Source organism: Rhinolophus ferrumequinum, chromosome 22 (genome assembly GCF_004115265.2).
Source record: "Rhinolophus ferrumequinum isolate MPI-CBG mRhiFer1 chromosome 22, mRhiFer1_v1.p, whole genome shotgun sequence".
Classification (NCBI taxonomy): domain Eukaryota; kingdom Metazoa; phylum Chordata; class Mammalia; order Chiroptera; family Rhinolophidae; genus Rhinolophus; species Rhinolophus ferrumequinum.
Window position 1 is genome coordinate 741,485 of NC_046305.1, and position 19,540 is coordinate 761,024.

The following is a 19,540-nucleotide window of genomic DNA, read 5'->3' on the forward strand; positions in this document are numbered from 1 at the left end:
CCCTCCCAATAGGTCTCAGCGGGTTTGTGAAAGAAGGCTTCTGGAGAAGCCATGTTCTTGGGAAGGCGGCCGAGGAATGAACGGCAGGATGGGAACCTGGCCCCCCACACAGAAGTCAGGTTGCTGTTACCAGAAGAGGGCTTAGGCTTCTGAACAGAGAAGAGACCATGTCTCTTGGCTTATTTGCATAGATATTTATGTGTTCGTTCGCTTCCTTTCTGGCAAACTCAGTTTGCATGGGGTCAGGCTGGCTGGCGTCCAGGTGTGACCACCCTACATAGACGCAGGGAAAAGGGAACCAGAAGGGGAATTGGCCCCAGCTGACCCTGAGCCCAGCTGGGGGACATGGAGCTGTGGCACCCACCTGCTAGTGAGTAATGGAGCTGAACAATGGCCCCCAGGGGCTAGGGTGGCCCTCCCGCCTCCTCCAGATCAGGAGCCCCACCGCCTCCACATGTGGATCCAGAAGTCACAAAAGGTGGGGCGCAGGGGGACACGGGTAGGAGGAGGAAGAATATGGGGAGATTCTAGTCCCTCCCACTTAGAGATGCAGTTGCCATGGCAACTGAGGACCAGTGAGGCGGGATGGGGTTGGGGATGGGGGCGGGGGTGTGGCGGGATGAAGCACCGGGACACCAAAATCCTGGCATTCCAGGGGGAGGGAACCGCGGCGGCATCCCCACGCTCCAGGTAAGGGAGCAGGAGAGCTGACAGTGCTGAAAGGAGAGGGCAGGCCATTGTCTGGCGCTGGCTCTGCCCTGAGGAGGGGGCAGACAGACGGGGTCGGGCTATTGTGTGTGGTAGTCAGCTCAGCCTTCCAGCACTAGTCAGACTGAAGGAGGAAGACTGGGAGCCGCTGGGTAAGGGGTTGGGGGATTGGGCTCGGCGGGCGGCGAGAAGGCGGGAGACAGCGGGGTGGGGGGTGCCGGGGGAGTAGAGGTTTGGGGACATCCCTAGTGCCTTGCACACAGTAGGCACTTAATAAATATAAGTTGCTTTGACTTGCTTGTGACCACAAAAGGAGGGCAACGAGGGGCAGAGCAGGTGGGGCTGACGAGGGGGAGCCGGGAAGCTGAGTTTCCCAGCACTGAGCTCTTCTGGGGCTGCCCCTGAGGTTGGAACGGAGGGGAGGTAGGGGACATGGGCCTGCTGGGTCATCGCTTCTCTCCTGCCTGCAGGAGCCCCTCCCTCAGTGAGGTACCCAGGTTCCCTGGGGTGAGCATGGGGGAGGGTTGGAGACAGATGTGGTCATCTCCCCTCCCACCCCTACCCCCACATCTGAACCCCTACCCTGGGCCAGAAAGACTGGCAGGAAGGGGCTACTGTCTGTTGTGGTCTAGGAGCCTTGGGGGCGGCGTCCCCCAGCAGGGGGACCTTGGAGCAGGGGGCGGGGTTGGAGCCAGCAGTGTTGTCATGAGGATGCCCAAGCTGGGCTTGTGGGGACAAAGGAGCTGGGAAGCCCCCACACTGGGGCTGTGAAATGTCACGGTCCCTACAGCCAGGACCCTGAACATCTGACCCCTTCCCACCCCCAGGTCACCTGAACCAAACAAGACACTTCCCCTCCCTGACCTCGTTTCCTCATTTGTACGGTGAGGGGATGGGACCCCACTGCTCAGAGCTAGTGCACTGTGGCCACGACGTGCCACAGCATTTGTGCAGTCCAGTGCATGACGAAAATATGGGGCCCTTGTTCAAAAGGATCCAGACAGTCGCAGTGGAGTGTTAGACGCAGCGTGGGCCCTCCTGAGCGCGGGGCCTTGTGTGGCTGCTCAGGACATGTGCCCACGAAGCCAGCCGTGGCTGTGGGCTCTGCCAGCTCAAGGGAGGGTGGCAGTGCGACTTTGGGTCTGACTCCCGAGGCTCTGGTGCAAGAGGAGCAGTGGGTAGAGGGCAGGGGGCTGGACCAGGAGGTCCAGTGGAGGCTAGGGGGTGGTACCGGGGATGGCACCGGTGCCTGATGGATGCCCTTTACCCACAGAGGTTTCTGTTCCCTCTTGAGTCAGGAATGACCCCAGAGATACTGTTTCAGAGCCCAGAGGACCTAGAGCTTTCCACCCTCCGCCCTCCACGATTGCCTTCTCCATCCAAGAGGCTACGTTGCCTGGACTAGGGCAGGAGCAGGACTCCAGAGAAGTGTAGCTAAGGGACGAGCTCAGAATGAGGCCCAAATCACATTCCTCACCTGTGAAATGGGAGCCCAGTGGTACCTATCTGGAGCTGGGCAGACCAAAGCCTGATAATACTGACAATTCATTGGCTGGAAGGCTGGGGCCAGGAGAATCCCTGGGTCTCTGCAGAAGGAGGAACTAGGGGCAGGGCCTTCATCCAACACTTCCAGAGCTGGAACAGGGAGCAGGGCGTGGGGCTGGAACTTTCTTTCCTCCTCACTCCTCAACAGAACTCCTCCCAGCGACCCAGATAAGCCAATCTGTTCAAGCAGAGAGGCCCAGGGGCAGGGTAGGTCCCCAAATGTGAGCTGGGGCTGGGGACACACAGAAGGTGGGGTCCGGGTGGGAGTGTCCCTCGACTCTGAGAGTCAGGAAGACTTTCTCTGGGGGGCGTGGCCCCTGGCTTCTCCCCAAGACCTGGTAATCAGCCTCTGCAAGAGTCTGGGGGAGTCTTAGACAAGTCTTGACAGAAACAGTTGTCAGGAGGGGTCTGGCTGAGACCACCCCCAGGGAAATGGAAGAAAAGTGGCAGCAGAGGGAGGAGGAAAGGAGGCTGAGCAGCCTTGGACAAGGAATTCTTCTTAGGAATAGCCTGGGCTGTCCCATCACCCTGCAGGCTGATGCTGAGGCAAGAGGGACAGACATCACACTACAGAAAGGACTTCTTGGCAGTGAGGGCTGTGCCTTTAAGAAGGAGGTGGGTGATTTATTAGAGTCAGATCCGCCCTGGGATGGCTGTGCCCTTTGAGCCGCAGTCTCGCAGTCTCGCAGTCTCGCAGTCTTGGGCTGAGTGGGAGCAAACTACCCCCTTTGTAGGTCACAGAGCCCTTGGTGCTAGAGGCCTCATTAACCCTGCTTTATGAGGTGCCCCCTGGAGCTTCAGCGGGGGCTGAGCAGCCACCACTGGGGGTGGGGTGCCTCAGAAGCATGTTCCACAAGTGTGAGCTCAGGGAAATTTTCTGGGCCTCCCACTGGCCTGATGCTGCCCGAGAGTGATGGAGGACAGACCACAGGGGGACTCCCTCAGCAATGCCATAAATAAGAGCCTAACACAATTAGACGATGGCCCCACTGGAGTGGGAAGTTTGAAGGTTAGACCAGTGCAGGGACTTTCAAGCAGGTAGGAGTGGAAAGACCCCACCTTGTGGTTAAGTGAAAAGACGAATATGAAAGACCGTGTCATCTCCTGCCTGAAATCTTGATTAAGAGGAAAAACCTTACTAGTTAGACGGGATGTGACATGACAGAACGACGGGAATGGTTGAAATGACCTAGAAACTTTCTGGCTTTTCAAACTTTCGGGAAAGAGGGAGGTGAGAGGAAGGGGAAAAAAGAGAGGCGTGTCTCCTTTTATTCCCCTCCCAGTGTGCCAGCTTCCGCCAAGCCTGGGATTTGTCAGAACTCGAGAGGTGGAAAATCTGGTTTCCCTTTCCCTAGAGCTTCCAGTGCTGGCTTTGGCACGATGGGTACCTGGAGGGTCTCACTCTGGGCCCAGCCGGGCTGAGCCTCTGTCCCCGGCCTCCGGGGTCTGGGAACCCCCTCTCACCTTCGTTCTCGGATGGCACCTCCGCCCGAGTCCAGACACCTGGGTTCTGCACTCTGGCTGGCTCGAGGGTATGTGTGAGATGAGCTGGGTGGCTGGAGGCTGGCGGTCCCGAGGGAACAGAGACCAGGGAGAGGGTGGGCAGCTGCAGAGGCTGGGAGACAGCCAGTCCCTCCATGCCCTGGGCCACTTCCTGGGCAATGCTGTGAGCTAGCCTGGCGGGCTGGACACTCATGGCCTCCCTGCCAGAAGAGGGCCAGGTAGGCCTGAGTGTCTATGACCGGAGCCCAGGTGGGGCTGGGGCCAGGTCAGACCAGCTGATACACACCTGCTCTGCCTGCCGGGGTCAGCAGAGGACAGGGGTGAATATGAAGGTCAGGGTGTCAACAGACCTGAAAGTGCCAGGAGTGGTGGGTCTGAGGAATCTACACTTTGAGTCTGAGGAGCAGACCCCCCAAGAAGCCCCCTGCCTGGGGGCGGGCAGTGGTTTGGGCTCTGGGCTATGGGAGGAAGGAAGGCAAAGGGTAGGAAGCCAGAAGGACTTCTGTGAGTGAGGTGCGAAAGGCAGAGAGGGGCTGTGTGTCAAAAGAGACCAGGATGGGTCTCAACGGACTCTTACGCAGAGGGGAGGGGAAGGCTGCAGCCTGTACTGGCGTGGAAGTGAGACTCCCTGATGGGAGGAAACCGGCCCTCCCCAGCACCTCCCTACACACTTCTGCTGCCTGGGGCTCTCCGATTGGTCCCCAGGGGGGATGTGGTAAGGACCTTGCCCAGAGAGTGTTATTTCTTCAGGGCCATCTGGTGACAGTGTTTGGCTCAGCATGGCCCTTCCAGCCCTGGGCCTGGACCCGTGGAGTCTCCTGGGCCTTTTCCTCTTCCAACTGCTCCTGCTGCTGCTGCCGCCGTCCCCTGCATGGGCAGGTGGGCAGGGGCCCGTGCCCAGGCTCAGATACTATGCAGGTAAGTGTTTGATGTCCAGGAAGTATGGGGATGTCATCAGCCGAGGGGTGTGAAGGAAGGAGAGAGGAATGGTGGGAGGGGCAAAAACAGACGTGGAGAAGTCGAGAGATATGCCAGGGAGAGAGGGACTCAGACAGAGACACAGCCAGAAAGAGAAGTTTGGACTGAGGTAGGAGTGAGAGACCAAACCACTTGGGGCAAAGACTGAGCACAGAGAAGAGAGGGGCCAGGGGGCACCGTTCCTTCTGGTTCTCCAAAATTGCTGATTTTCATTTCCCTCCTTAAATGTCACTGACATCAAGCGGCACCTCAAACCCGTAACTGCTTTCACAGCCCCAGGTGCCCTCAAAGCCAAGGCCCATGCCACAAGGTCATCTGTGGACCTGCTGGCCCAGAACACAGCGGGCCCATGCCAACCACACAGACCATGCCGGACCATGCTATGTCCAGTACCGTGGACACCAGCGATACAAGAACTTAGGGTGGCCTGGCTGGGGGACAGGCCCCAGGACCCTGGAGGCACAGCTTGGCTGGTTTCCTACTGAGGCTGCGGGGCCCTCTTGCTTCCAGGGAGAAGATTCAGAAGGACACGGGCCCTATAGGAGTTGTAGGGGAGGGGCTCCTGGCACCGCTGAGTCTGTAGCATCTTCCGGGGGCAACGTGGTAAAGGCAATGCATGTCACCCCTGGATGGGGAGGCCCGTCTGTGTTGGGTGCTGGGATTACGGATGTGAACAAGACTCGGGCCCTGCCCTCAACCTGCTCAGAGCCCCAAGGGGAAGCAGATGGGCAGTCAGTCATGCTGCAGGGTGACCAATTCCGTAACGGGGGTTTACACAGTTCTGGGGCCTGTCCCTTCTGGCCCCTTGCCACACACGATCCCCCAGCCCCCCTCTCGGTCCTAAGACTCTGAGCCTCCAGAGGTTGCAGCCTGGCAGCACTCTAACTAATGCAAATAAGCAGATGTGCCCAGGAGAGAGGAGTTGAGGGGCTCCCTGCCCCTTGCTGATGGTCAGTGGGACGGGAGCACCCCCCATCGCTATACCAAGGTGATGGAGAGGAACTAGATGAGCCATCGGAGCTCCCCTCCCCTCCTAGGCATGGCCACTGGACCTTTGAGGAAAAAGGTTTCCTTTCTGATCAGCCTATGGCAGTCAGTGTAGTAGTGGAAATTTCCTACAGTGGAGGGGAAGGGAGTGGGGTTGGTGAGCGGGACCCTATAACCCACACACAGCGACGCTGACGCATAGTCCTGTCTGTCTGTGTCCGCTTTCCTGTCTGTGGCTGCCAACGCCTTCTTATCTATCTGCCTTCATCTCCGCCCCATCAGGGACCAGCATGTCCTCCCCCAGCATGGCCCCCACCCCCTCAGCATCCATTGAGCCTCACTCTATTTCTGGTCCCTTCGTCTACCTCCTGGGTGTGGGCTGCTCTCCCCCAGCCCCAGGCTGTCATTCCCCGGTCTCTGGCTCCCTCTCCTCTCTGCTGTGGGCTCAACACACAAAGCTCCTATGGCTGCCAGTGGGGTGGGGCGAGGGGGGAGCTGCTGATCAAGAGTGGGTCCAGCGGCCAAGGCCTGGGGAGCACACCTGGCCAGGCCTTCCCTTCCCTGCACTGTCACCTCAGAAATCAGCGGCCTGCCCACCAGCTCCTCATCACTCACCTCTTCTCGCCGCCTCCCAACAGGTGACGGACGCAGGGCTCTTAGCCTCTTCCACCAGAAGGGCCTCCAGGATTTCGACACTCTGCTGTTGAGTGGTGATGAAGACACTCTCTATGTGGGGGTCCGAGAGGCCATTCTGGCCTTGGACATCCAGGATCCAGGGGTGCCAAGGCTGAAGAAAATGGTGAGGAGGCCGGGGGTCAGAGGCGTGGGCTGGGAGTGAGGAGGGGCCAGCAGCTGCCCTGCGCCTGGGCGGCTTCAGGGTGAATCACCACATGTTGCTGTTATCCACCCAGTGACCTTTGAACAACATGAGTGTGAACCATGCAGGTCCACTTATACGCAGATTTTTTTCAATAAACGTACATTTGGCCCTCTGCATCCCTGGGGTTCCCATCCACGATTCAACCAATGATGTTTGGACATCCGTGGATGTGGAGGGCCAACTGTAAGCATTGTTCTGCCCTCTTTTATAAGAGAGACTGGGGCATCCACGGGGGTCCTGGGATCAATCCTCTGTGGATACCGAGGGACGACGGTAGTTAAGTTTTGGGGAATCAAAAGTTATACGTGGATTTTCAACTGTGTAGGTGGTTGGTGCCCCCACCACCGATATTGTTCGATTGTCAACTGTCTTCAGCAATAACCATCAATGCTGGTTATATATAGCTGGTCTGTGTAACACAGGATGTATTATAGCGGCCTCACTGCTCATTGGTCTGAGTACTGGCTGACTAATGCCAGTTGCTAAAACGGTTGATAGGGACCCATGAGAGACGCATCGACTCAACTTGTATCAATAATGTGCTGTCCACCCACTGGAGAAATCCCTGGGGCTTCTGTGTTAAAGTATAGTCACTCCACTAATGGCACTCACGTGAGGGAAAAGGAAGAGGAAGGGAAAAGGGGAGGGAGGGAGCTAGCAATTCTGCAGCATCATGGAGATACAGGTTAAAAATGCAAACGCCGATTCCCCCAAGTGTGGACCAGAAACTGACACGTTTAAGAATTTCCCCAGGAAATGTGTGGTTTGACTACCCTTGTATGCCATGCGTTGCCTTCGGTGTTCTGCTTATGCCCCCGGGTTGTGCCCTCCAGAAGCCTGTGAAATTGACCTTGGTCTCTCAACCAGTAAGTGGCTGAGCCTAGACGCAAACTCAGGTCTGACTCCACAGGCCACATTCTCGCAGCACGGAGCTGTGTCCTAACGAATATCAGTATCATCAGAGTAAGAGCCCTGGTCACCAAGTGATGCCATTCTAGCCCATCAGCCAGTCACCAGCCACCATGCCTGCTGGTGATCTCACAGCTGAGCCAGGGAGGGGGTGGTAGGTCAAAACTAGAGCTGAACACCTCATGTCCTTTCCTCTCCCCCCTCCCAACTCCCCACTTCAGATACCCTGGCCGGCCAGTGACAAGAAAAAGAAGGACTGTGCCTTGAAGAGGAAAAGCAATGAGGTAAGCAGAGGTGGGGTACAGGGGCTTGTGCCCCAAGACCATCACTGAGGTCCCCAGACCTCAGGCAGGGCAGGCAGCAGAGAGGATGTATGGTGCCAATCTGCATCCTGTCCTCTGAAGAATACAGGGACCACATCAGCACTGCCCAGGCCTTCTCCACACCAGGAAGTGAGGGGGCAGACTCTGGGGGCCCAGGAGTTTGGGGCAAGTGGCCTGGAGGCCTGAACTCTCTGTCTCTCCTAGACCCAGTGTTTCAACTTCATTCGTGTCCTGGTCTCCCTCAATGCCACTCACCTCTATGCCTGCGGCACCTACGCCTTCAGCCCTACCTGTGTCTTCATTGTGAGTTCCCTGGCACCCACCTTGCTCGGGCCCCAAGCTTCTGCCCTCACACCTACTCCCAGCCCATCCTCTGCTGCTCTGTAAACCTCTGTACTTCCAGACGCAGAACCCTTGGGAGCTTCCTGGCCCTGGACCAATTTCCCCTATGTCCCTTTCCTTTCTTCCCTCACACCCCTCATTTCCCACATGTGAGACTCTGGTGTTCTAGCCCTCCAACTTCCCGCCCCCCCAGGAACTCCGAGATTCCGACCTGTTGCCCATCTCTCAGGACAAAGTTGTGGAGGGGAAAGGCCAAAGCCCCTTTGACCCCGCCCATAAGCACACAGCTGTCTTGGTAGGTGAGTATCAGGTTCCCTGGTCCATCCCAACACCTGCTTTCCCAGGTCACTCTGTGACATATGGAATCTGACAGAGGGAGAGGAAGCCGGGAGCCTCAGACATGAGGTCAGAGGGAGAATCGCGCACCCCAACCACTAGCTCCTGCTGAAGCCGCCATAAAGGAGGTGGAGAGAGATGGATGTGGAGAGATCCACAGAGGCAGGAGGGCCTGGGAGGGGTCTCAGGCAGAGGAGAGGCCAGGCCTGAGATCCAGCCATCAGTTCAACAAATAGGCGTTGTGTGAATACCTCCTCTGGTGCTCAGGCCTTGTGCTAAGAACTGTGGGGTTGCAGAGAAGTCATGGCCCCGTGTCCTTCTGGCACAAACCGTTAGACTTCCCACCCTGGCTTCTTGGAGGAGGTGACCTTCGGCTTTTGAATGGGACCTTGAAACACAGGGAGATGGACAGGCAAGGTGTGCCAGGGAGAGAAGGGGAGGACCCAAATATGGAAGCAGAAAACACAGCTGCCTCCTGGGAACAATAAGTGATTCTACTTGGCAAGCTGTTTAGCTGGGCGTGTGGGGGAGGAGCCAGAACAAGGCTGGACAAGCAAGGCCAGGACGGCTGGCCATTTGCTGCGGGCGGAGGACCTAAGAAGGGTGCTCAGTGGGGGACTGTGATCTGGCCTTTGGGCTCCACAGGAAGGCCAAGACCAAATGAAGAGGGCCAGAGATTAGTGTGAATGCTGCCCACCTCCCCCAGGCAGGTCTGAGGCGGGCAGGGCACCCTCCACCTGATAAGGTCTCCCTCCTCTCCCCCAATCTAGACGGAACGCTCTATTCCGGCACGATGAACAACTTCCTGGGCAGTGAGCCCATCCTGATGCGCACGCTGGGATCCCAGCCTGTCCTCAAGACCGACAATTTCCTCCGCTGGCTGCAACGTAAGGACCTGAGCCCCAGCCAGCCCTGGTCTGGCCCCCTGCCCCGAGTCCCGTGGGCTCTCATTTGTTGAGGGCATACTATGTTCACGGCACTGGCGTACAGCCGGGAAGAACACGAAGCTCCCATCCTCGTGGAGCTTTCGCCTTCCATAAATAAAAAAGTACCAGCCCGCACGGCTACCCTCGACCGCCTGGGGGACCCGAGGCACCCTGTCCCCGGCCTCCAGAGCCGACCCCAGGGTTTTCACCGAGGGGAGCCCAGGGCATCCAGGGGCTCCATCCCTAAGCCTGTCTGCCCCGCCCCTGCAGCGGACGCCTCCTTCGTGGCCGCCTTCCCTTCGACCCAGGTCGTCTACTTCTTCTTCGAGGAGACAGCCAGCGAGTTTGAGTTCTTCTACAAGCTCCACACATCGCGGGTGGCCAGAGTCTGCAAGGTGGGTCTCCTGGGCAGGAGGCGGGGCTGGCCGTGAAGCCAATGGGAGAGGGGAGAGGCGTGTCAGGGGGCGGGGACACGCCCGCAGGCCTGGGGTGGCCGTTGACTCAGCCTGTGCCCCTAGAACGATATGGGCGGAGACAAGGTGCTGCAGAAGAAGTGGACCACCTTCCTGAAGGCCCAGCTGCTCTGTGCCGAGCCCGGGCAGCTGCCCTTCAACATCATCCGCCACGCTGTCCTGCTGCCGGCCAATTTCTCCACTGATCCTTACGTCTATGCAGTCTTCAGCTCTCAGTGGTGAGCGGCAGGGTGGGAACGAGGCCAGCGGCTGGGTGCGGGATCTGGGGTGCGATCTGGGGCCAGCACCGGTGCTGTCCTGGTTCGAGGAACACACACCGCGCACTTCCCATAGGAAGGCATTCGATTCGTGCCCTTCACGTAGATGGGAAAAATAAAGTTCAGAAAGGGTCATATTAGTTTATATCCTGCCTGCTTCCAAAAAGGATAGGAGGCAGCTTACAAAAGGCAACCATTAAAAGAAAAGAAAATCAATAAGGAAATGGGAATAAAAGGAGACTAAGAGAAGCCAAGGATAAGATCAGCACATAACAAATATTTGTCATTTATACAGTCTCTGGATGCTGGTCACAAATTTAGCTCTGAGCTTCCTAATGGCCCGAGCAAAGAGGGAAACACATCATAAGATAAAAAGTGTAGCCATTGCTTGGAGGCTAAGAAAGGTTAACTGGTTTGCTGTGATCTGGCCTCACGGTGTTTTAGATACCTGCTGACAGCATGTCAGGTACCAAAGATACCCGGTGTAAGCAGGGTCTGGTATCTTTGGCATCCAGAACTGACAACTTCATGTGCCACGGTCAGCTTAAAGAGAAAAAGAAAGACAGACCTTCTGTTTCCACAGACCAGGGCTGAGGAATAAAAATAGTCTTGTCGTCAGGCTCTGGTTGGTTCTCCCTTAGGTCCCATAGAGGACCAGGACTCCATGGGACCTAAGGCAGGAGGGCTTCATCGGGAGCCTGTCAGGGGCTGGTCACACTGCCCCTCCCATGGGTACTGAGCCCCAGTTAATTCTCACTAAGGATGGTCACACTTCAGATCCTTAGAGGGGTCAGAGTCTGGGGCCCTCCAGCCCTGTTACCACAGCTGGGGGGAGGAGAGGCGGCTGGAGGCTGGCCCATCTCTCCACGCTCCTGCCTTCCTGGGGTTTTTCACCAAGGGTGGGCCAGGGATGGGGCATATAGCAGAGGAGATCCAGACAATGTCCATTCTGGCTGTCCCCAGGCAGATCGGCGGAACCAGCAGCTCCGCAGTCTGTGCCTTTTCTCTCAAGGACATCGAGCATGTCTTTGAAGGGAAATACAAGGGGTTGGACAAAGAGACTTCACGCTGGACCACTGCTGGGGCTCCCGATGGGATCAGTCCCCGGCCAGGCAGCGTGAGTACCACCCCCCACACTGAGCAAAGCCCCGCCTCCACAGAGACACACACATAGTGAGCTTGTCAAAGCACCTATGGTGGCATCCTAAGTGCCCAATAAATGTTAGTGCTACCTCTCAGTCCCTTCTTCTCAGATATACACCGAGTCCAGCTGCCCACATTCCACAGGTGTGCAGCCCCACCCCCACGCCAGCTAAGTACACACCTAACACCTGGGTGTCTCACTGAGGGAACAAGGGAGAAAGACCGTGTGGGGCCTCTTGCCCTGCATGTCTTATTTCACTTTTGTCTTGGGTCAGAGTTGTGTATTTACACCCTAAAGAATCACATGCTTCTACATGGTTGGTTCCAAAAAAACAGCTGCATTCCGCACCCTCCCTCTGCTTTTTCCTCTCTAGGGACCACCATCTTCAACTCTCTTGGCTGGTTCTTTTGGTATTTATCTCCAAATGTCTAAATAATATACTTGTATTGCTACTTCTGGACGTTTCCGTTTCAGGCAGTATCTATTGAATTCCCTGTTCAGGAAGGTGAGGCTTTAACTTTGCTCCCCGCCCCCCCTACTCCCCCCCACCAGGGGTGTTCTGGAGCTGGCTTGCAGCAACTAGCAAGAACTCTCTTTGCACAGCTCTCTCCAAATTCATGTCCAGTGACATTAATTACATTGGTAGGTTGAAATCGGCCACGGTGGGAAGTCCACAAACACTGCAAATCAGGGTTCCCCCAGCGCCCGCCCAGAGCCGCCTGTCAGCACACCAGTGCACCTGGCCCTCGTTTCCCAGCACAGTTGGATAGTAACTTCGGTTAGAGCAATATTTATATTAGGACTCTTATTATTCACAGGTCAGCCAAGTAGTGAGCCAGGCCTTAATTGCTTCTGCTTTTGCATAATTTTTTGTTTTCTCTGGGGTTAGGAATTAACTCGATTTTTTTTTTTTTTGCTTGCTTTGTTTTCTAAGCTCTTATCTTCCTCCTCCCTTTCTTCCGCCCACTCCCCCCACTCTGGTTCAAGCTGTTGTTTCTCAGTCTAGTTGTGTAGGACACAGCTCCCTGGCCCATGCTGGTTTTATGAGCCTTGCGCTCCCGTTGGCTGAGGCAGTCAGTCACCAGGTGTCGGTCGGCCTTAAGCTCTTATCTTTAATTTAACCCCAAACTCGTCTCAATTATCTGAATCTCCTCTCAGACAGAGCCGGTAGGTATTCTAATGGTTGCATCTTCCTGGAGACCCTCCCTGCCTGCCACAGTCTGGACCGGGCTCCCTGCATCCGGGCACCGCTGCCGATCTAGACTTTCTTTCATCATTCTGGACTTCCCTTTGCGTCTCCCTTGTGATGATCTCATGTTTCTTGCATCCCTTGGCTGCTGCTGCTGCTGCTGCTTCTTTTATTTTCTATCTTATTTTGGTGGAGGATAGCCTCCGTAGACTCCTGGAAAGGGATATATTGTGGTAAAATCTTTTGAGACCTTGAGTGTCTGAAAATGTCTTTATTTTGCTTTCACATTTAAAGTTTGGCTAGGGACGTGTCAGTCCAGACTAGAAATACTCTTCCCTCAAAACTTTGAAGGCTTGTCTACCATTTTCTGGCTTTTAGCCCTGCTGTTGAAAAGTCCAAAGCTATCTTTTTAAATTTGTATTAAATCTATGGGGGTGACATTGCTTATTAGTCCAAAGCTATTCTGATCCCTAACTCCTTGAATGTCACCTGTTTGGTTGAGGGTTTTTTTCCTCACTGGAATCTTGTAAAGCCTTTTCTTTGTCCCCGGCTACTCTAAAATTTCACAATCTTGTGCTTTGGTGGGGCTCTGTCCGTATATTGTACTGCATATTCAGTCTGCCCCTTCAGCATGGAAGTTTACTTCCTTCAGTTCTAAGAAGTGTTCTCAAACTACTTCCTCCTATTTCCTTTTCATTCAACAAATATTTTTTGAGGTTACAAGCCACTGTTCTAGGTACTGGGTACACAGCTGTGAACAAAACAGACAACAGTCCCTCAAGGAGCTGACGTGCCAGAGTTCGAATGCTTTCTCACTGCTTTCTGGACCTCCTAGATTGGTCCTCTAACTTTTTAAATCTTTTCCTATTTTCCAAGGCTTTGATTTTGTTGTGCTTTTTGGGAGAGTGTCTCAATTTTATCCTCTGATCCTCCTATCAGATTTTTAATTTCTGCTAAAATATGTAATTTCCTACATTTTTTTGAGCTTTAAATATCTCTTATAAAAATTTCCTTTGATGGAGAATTTCAATATACAAAGTAGACAGAAGAGCATACTGGATCTCCTTATAGCCATCAGCCAGCTTCAACTCATAGCCAATCAAACCTGTTTCATCTATACCCCACCCACTTCCTCCCTTACTATTTTGAAGCAAATTCTGGACTCATAATTGCACCTGTAGTTTCCCAGGGCTGCCGTAACAAATGACAAACTTGGTGGCTGAAAACAACAGAAATTTATTCTAGATTTCTGGAGGCCAGACGTTCAAATTCAAGGTGTTAGCAGGGCTGGTTCCTTCTGGAATCTTGAGGGAGAATCTTTTCCAGGCCTCTGTCCTAGCTCCTCGTTGGCTGCTGGCCGTCCTAGCTATTCCTTGGCTGGTAGACACATCACTACACTCTGCTTCTGTCGTCACTTCAGCTTCTCCTGTGTGTGTCTCTTCCGCTTCTCTTAGACGGACACTTATCATTTAATTTAGAGCCCATAGTAGTCCAGAATGAGCTGATCTCGAGATTTTAAATTGTATCTGCAGAGACCCTTTTTGCAAATCAAGTCACATTCACAGGTTTTAGATGAACATTTTTTGGGGGTAGGGCACCATTCAACCCATTATATCACCCATAAATATTGTAGTATGTATCTCCAAAAGATAAGGGTTTAAAAAAAACCCATAGTACAGTTATCACACCCAAAAAGTAACTCCTTAACCTAACATGCATTTCTAACAGTCTCATAGATGTCATAAGAGTATTTTTTAATATAGTTTGTTTATTTGAATCAAAATCCAAATAAGATCGATAAATTTGGATTGGTTGTTCTTTTAAGTTTCTTTTCATTTAGTTGTTCCCTTTCTAGCTTCTTTTCGTCTCTTGCAATTGATTTGTCATGTAGAATTTTCCACCATCTGGATCTTGATTTTGCATGGCGATGCTGGAGTTTAAGTGTTTTTTGTAAATCGGTAGTTGGATCTAGAGACTTGATCGGTTTCGTTTCAGGGGCCAGGCTACTTTGTCATCCTGGGTCCTTTCTTTAGGACATACGTATGTCCAGCTGCCCTCTTGAAGTCAGAACCCCTGTTCTGTAGCTTTCTGGTCTTGTCTCATCTTTCCACTATCTTCACTTCTCTCTCTTAAGATAGTAACGATACTTGGCTGGGAAGTTTCTTGTTCTCTGAAACAGTTCTGTTTTCTCTTAGATTTTTGTTTGTTCATTTTTTCTGTTTCCTTTGTCCTCTTTCTCGATCCTGGTTCATGCCTTTAAAAGAATCCCTTTGGGAGGGAAGTGAGAGTAGGTGCATGAGCAGATTCTGGCATCAGAATGACACACATTATTACCTCACTCTACAAAGGAGGAAATGGAAGCTCGTGGGGTGAGGTAACTCGTCTGAGGACACAGCCCACAGGTGACAGAGTTGGGGCCAGTCCTAAGACAGCGCTCGCGCGTGTGGAGGGCAAGGGTCCTGACCAAAGAGCGGGACACAGGTGTCACAGGGCCGCAGCACGCTGGTGTTGGCAGGGCCTTTAGAGAACAGCCGGTTCAACCCCTCATTTAATGGGTGAGATGAAGGAGGCCGAGGGGGAGGAGACTCTCCCCGAGTCACGCAGCAAGTCCGTGCAAAGTCGTGATGAGACACGCTCCCTGCCGCAGCACCCCCTTCTGTGACATCTTTTATTCAGTCATGACTCAGCAGACATTTATTGCGTGCCAGCTGTATGCCAGGTCCTGTGCTGAGCCGGGGCTGCCGACGTGAGTAAAACCTGGTCCTTGCCTGTAAAGTCATGGTCGTCGTGCCCCCTCTTACTTCCTGCTTTCTGTCACAACTTCTCCTCCGCGAAGGTGAGAAGGAGGAAGGTCAGAACAGCGGACATTTACCGAGCCCTTAATTCACTCAGTCACTGTTCCAGTGACTTTTCGTGTGTTTTCCTTTTCATCCTCACGGCAGGCCTGACATAAGTTGGCAGTGTGCCCATGTCACTGTTCAGGACCCTCGGGCATGCAGAGGCTGGAATTCCAGGCCAGGCAGCTCTGGAGTCCCACCTTTAACCACCGTTTGGAGATGAGGGCTGCCATGAAGGAGGGCAGCAGAGGAGATTAGCAGAGGGGCGAGGAGAGAGAGGAGAGGCAATGGGGGAGCTTCAGGGACGGGGAAGCTAACCCCACCTGTCTCCTTCCCCCTTCAGTGCTCGGTGGGCCCGTCCTCTGATAAAGCCTTGACCTTCATGAAAGACCATTTCCTGATGGATGGGCAGGTGGTGGCGAAGCCCCTGCTAGTGAAGTCCGGGGTGGAGTACACACGACTTGCGGTGGAGACAGCCCAGGGCCTCGATGGGCACACCTACCTGGTCATGTACCTGGGCACCAGTGAGTAAAGGCTCCAGGACACCCCCCAGGGGACGAGGGCAGGAGCTGCACCGCCGGCTGAGGGGGGAAACCTTTGAGTTCATTCACTCAGATATTCATTCAACAACTGTTTTCTGAGCACCTACTATGTGCCTGGCCCCCTGCTGGGCTCTGAAAATACAGTGTGGAGACAAAACAACTCAGTCCCGGTCCTTTCTGGTTGGGGAGGGACACACAAGGCCTTTGGTGGCCTTAGCCAGGGATGTTTATCTTCTGGGGGAAGCCCTGTTGGAGAGGTGGAGAGTGAGAGATAGAGGAGCTGCACACAGCAAGTCCACAGGTGACTCTTCCGGAAGCTTGGCTGAAGGGGGCACCTGGTGGACGGCATGGGGTTCAAACAGCATTCTCTTCTTAAACATGGGACAGCTTGTCACAAGGGGCTCGTTGGCAGGGGAAGTTGCAGAGGGAGCACGAAGCCAGAGTTCGAGGAGGGGTGAGACGGGTGGGCAGGAAGCAGAGGGCACCTCCTGTGAAGGCCTTTGTGTTCTCTCTGAAGGAGGGATGAGCTGGGAATGAGGGCAGACAAGGTAGGAGGTTTGAGGAGAGCAGGGATTCAAGTGGTCATTGTGGGCAAGGCGAGGGAGCACAGCGGGGACGGGGGAGATGGCGGAGCGATTGCCACGTGTGCATTTGGAGGGCCTGGTGAGGTGGTGACCTTGAGCTTAGTGGAGGAAACGTACCAGGTTCATTCATTCTTTTAGGATCTTTACGAGGCACCCTATGTGCCTATGTAGGGTATACACAGACGGAAAGCTTGACCTGCTGGGGTGCCTGGAGACAGGAAACTCACTGACTCAGTGACGTAGGATTAGAAACCCAGTCCAGCTTTGAGGAGGGGGTGGAGGGATCCGCACTGCCAGTCAGGGTACAAGCCCCTGGAATGCCTTTGAGTAGAAACCCTTGATGGAGGTGATGGAGGCTGGTGATGGCATTTTCCACAGAAGTGCTCAGCTGTCCACGGCCCTGTGTCCACCGAGATCGTGGACAGTTCGGTCCCCAAGGGTGTTCCATCTTCATGGCACAGAGGGAAACGGTCTGACAGATCTGTCCAGTGGACATGGAATTTCGGAAAGACCTGACAGCTGGGAGGCCATCTGGGGTCGTGGAGGGGGAAGCGGGGTGTGTGGGTGAGGTGAGGCGAGTTCAGCACTCTGTCTCCACAGCCACAGGGTACCTGCACAAGGCTGTGGTGAGTGGGGACGGCAGGGCCCATCTGGTGGAGGAGATCCAGCTGTTTCCTGACCCTGAACCTGTCCGCAACCTGCAGCTGGCCCCCGCCCAGGTGGAAAGGGACCTAATGGGGCGGGCGTGGGGTGCTGGGTCTTTGCCAGGCCTGCGGGAGCGCCCTGACACTCTCCATCTCTCTTCCAGGGTGCACTGTTTGCAGGCTTCTCAGGAGGCGTCTTGAGGATTCCCCGGGCCAACTGTAGTGTCTACAAGAGCTGTATGGACTGTATCCTTGCCCGGGACCCCCACTGCGCCTGGGACCCCGAGTCCCAAATGTGCCGCCTCCTGCCCACCCCTGTCCCGTGAGTGCCGGTCCTGGATGGCGCTGGGCCCTTTCTGCCCAGCCTGTGTTCCTGTCCTTCCAAGTCCCCGCTCCTGTGGGGGGCCCCTCCAGAGGTGGTGTTGCGCCCAGCAGTTGTGAAGCTGTTCCAGCGTCCTGGGTTTCTCCTCCTCTCTGTTCTACCTGTGTTCCCACCATTGCCTTCTTCCCCACTCAGCCCTCCCTCCTCTTCTCACTTTGTCTGTTTCAAGGGGTGATTGTGGTTTTTCCCTGCCTTCTCAGGAAGTTCTGGGGCCAGGACATGGAGCAAGGGAACCCGGAGTGGCTGTGTGCCAGTGGGCCCATGGGCAGGAGCCTGCGGTCTAAGAGCCGCCCCCAGATCAGTAAGTGTGGCACCAGGGGCGATGCCAGGGCTCGGGAGGACTTCCGGGCAGCGGTGGGCGTTCTTGCCTCAGTTTCCTCGCCCAGCATCTGCCCGGCTTGAGCTCTGGGAGGTGGGATGGATTCAGTACCTGGCTGTAGGCAGAGGGGATAGGAATGATATGCTGAGATTCAGGATGGCGGGGAGCGTGGGTTTTGGTGTCAGAGCTGGAGTCGGAGGGGCTGGAGGTTTGTTTGGGCTCCAGACTGGAGATAGGGGTGGGGTCAGAGTTGAGTTTGAGAGTTGAAATGGAAGTTGGAGACGAGAGTTGGGAATCCATACGTAGGGCAGAGACGCTCTCCGACCTTGCTTCTCCCCCACGACCCTTAACCTTTGCCCCTTTTCCTTCCCCTGCAGTTAAAGAAGTTCTTGCTGCCCCCAACTCCATCCTGGAGCTGCCCTGCCCCCATCTCTCAGACCTGGCCTCTTACCGCTGGAGTTGGGGGACAGCTACGGACCTGGGAGCCTCTTCTGTGGTCTACAATGGCTCCCTCCTGCTGGTACTGCACGATGGGGCGGGGGGCCTCTACCAGTGCTGGGCCACAGAGAATGGCTTCTCATACCCCGTGGTCTCCTACTGGGTGGGCCTCCAGGACCAGCCCCCAGCCCTGGACCCCGAACTGGCGGGCATCCCCCGGGAGCGCGTGGAGACCCCGCTGACCAAGGTCAGGGGCGGGGCCACCCTGGCTGCCCAGCGGTCCTACTGGCCCCACTTCCTCACCGTCACTGTGCTGCTCACCTTAGTGCTTTCAGGAGCCCTCATCTTCCTCCTCTCTTCCCCACTGGGGGCACTCCGCGCCCGGGGCAAGGTCCAGGGCTGTGGGACCCTGCCCCCCGGGGAGAAGGCCCCATTGAGCAGGGAGCACCTCCAACCTCCCAAGGAATGCAGGACCTCTGCCAGTGACATGGATGCCAACAATTGCCTGGGCACCGAGATGGTCTAACCTCCAGGCATAGTCTGGGCTGTGGGGTTGGGCATGGCGCCTGGCCATGCTGACGGGGCGGCCTGGGGCAGTGCATGCCTGACCTGGATGGGAATTGTACAACACTCCACCTTCCTCCCACAAGAGGAGTCCCTCCACCACCCTGAGCCACCAACGGCACTCAGCGGCTGGGCACCGAGGCTGGCTCCCTGTGGGACTCCCTTCTGCCAAGCCCAGGAGCTCTCCAAGGGGGACTTCCCGGACCTGGACCTGGGCTGTGACAGGAGGCGTTGGAGAGCATCCTTCGGTTCTGGCCGTTCCGGGACCCTCTGCAAACTTATGCTCCAGGAAACCCTAGAACGTCTGACTGTTGCAGGACCCAGTGGTGATCAATACCAGACATCTGAACAACCACAAGACAGCATGTCGCTCCTGGGGACTCCACTCGGATGGCAGCGCCACCTCAGACACCAAACTCCCCTCTCCCAGGGTTCTTCAGGGAGCTGTTCCCTCCTGCTCCCATTTTCAGCTGTGCACCACTGACCCCCGGGAAGTCCTTCCTGAAGTCTGACCACCTTTCTTCTTGCTTCAGTTGGGAGAGCTTGTGATGCATTCTAGCCTGGCTAGAATGGCAGGAGTAATCTGAGCCTTGTTCCTTTGACCTCTCTCCTCTCCCTTCTCCTTTGTTTTGGAATTCTGAAAACTACTTGTCACAGACAGTTTATTTTTTATTAAAAATACAAAGTTTATGACCGGTGCTGTTCTTGTTGAAGCAGAAGGCTCCAGCAG

The 19,540-nt window shown here is 55.2% G+C and overlaps 1 protein-coding gene across 2 annotated transcripts; it reads left to right on the forward strand.

Annotated features, from left to right (window-relative positions):
• Nucleotides 1–313: 313 nt before the first annotated feature.
• Nucleotides 314–19,500, forward strand: SEMA4A (semaphorin 4A). Of its 2 annotated transcripts, none has more exons than XM_033093541.1 (15): nt 314–478; nt 4,507–4,674; nt 6,360–6,520; nt 7,732–7,794; nt 8,038–8,136; nt 8,369–8,474; nt 9,282–9,398; nt 9,708–9,832; nt 9,956–10,128; nt 11,131–11,284; nt 15,681–15,861; nt 17,064–17,182; nt 17,272–17,429; nt 17,690–17,790; nt 18,186–19,500. In XM_033093541.1, exons 2-15 carry the CDS (start codon nt 4,536–4,538, stop codon nt 18,770–18,772), a joined length of 2,283 nt encoding a protein of 760 aa, XP_032949432.1. In that variant the 5' UTR covers nt 314–478; nt 4,507–4,535; the 3' UTR covers nt 18,773–19,500. The 2 variants fall into 2 exon arrangements, with proteins under 2 accessions (XP_032949432.1, XP_032949431.1); XM_033093540.1 differs by lacking the exon at nt 314–478 and adding an exon at nt 3,551–3,785.
• Nucleotides 19,501–19,540: the final 40 nt, after the last annotated feature.

Bases quoted from the DNA above. Each gene is read 5' to 3' on its own strand.
- SEMA4A (XM_033093541.1), top strand. From the start codon at position 4,536: ATGGCCCTTCCAGCCCTGGGCCTGGACCCGTGGAGTCTCCTGGGCCTT. The intron at 9,833-9,955 runs GTGGGTCTCCTG...CTGTGCCCCTAG, and splicing joins GGGTGGCCAGAGTCTGCAAG to AACGATATGGGCGGAGACAA. The intron at 17,791-18,185 runs GTAAGTGTGGCA...CTTCCCCTGCAG, and splicing joins TAAGAGCCGCCCCCAGATCA to TTAAAGAAGTTCTTGCTGCC.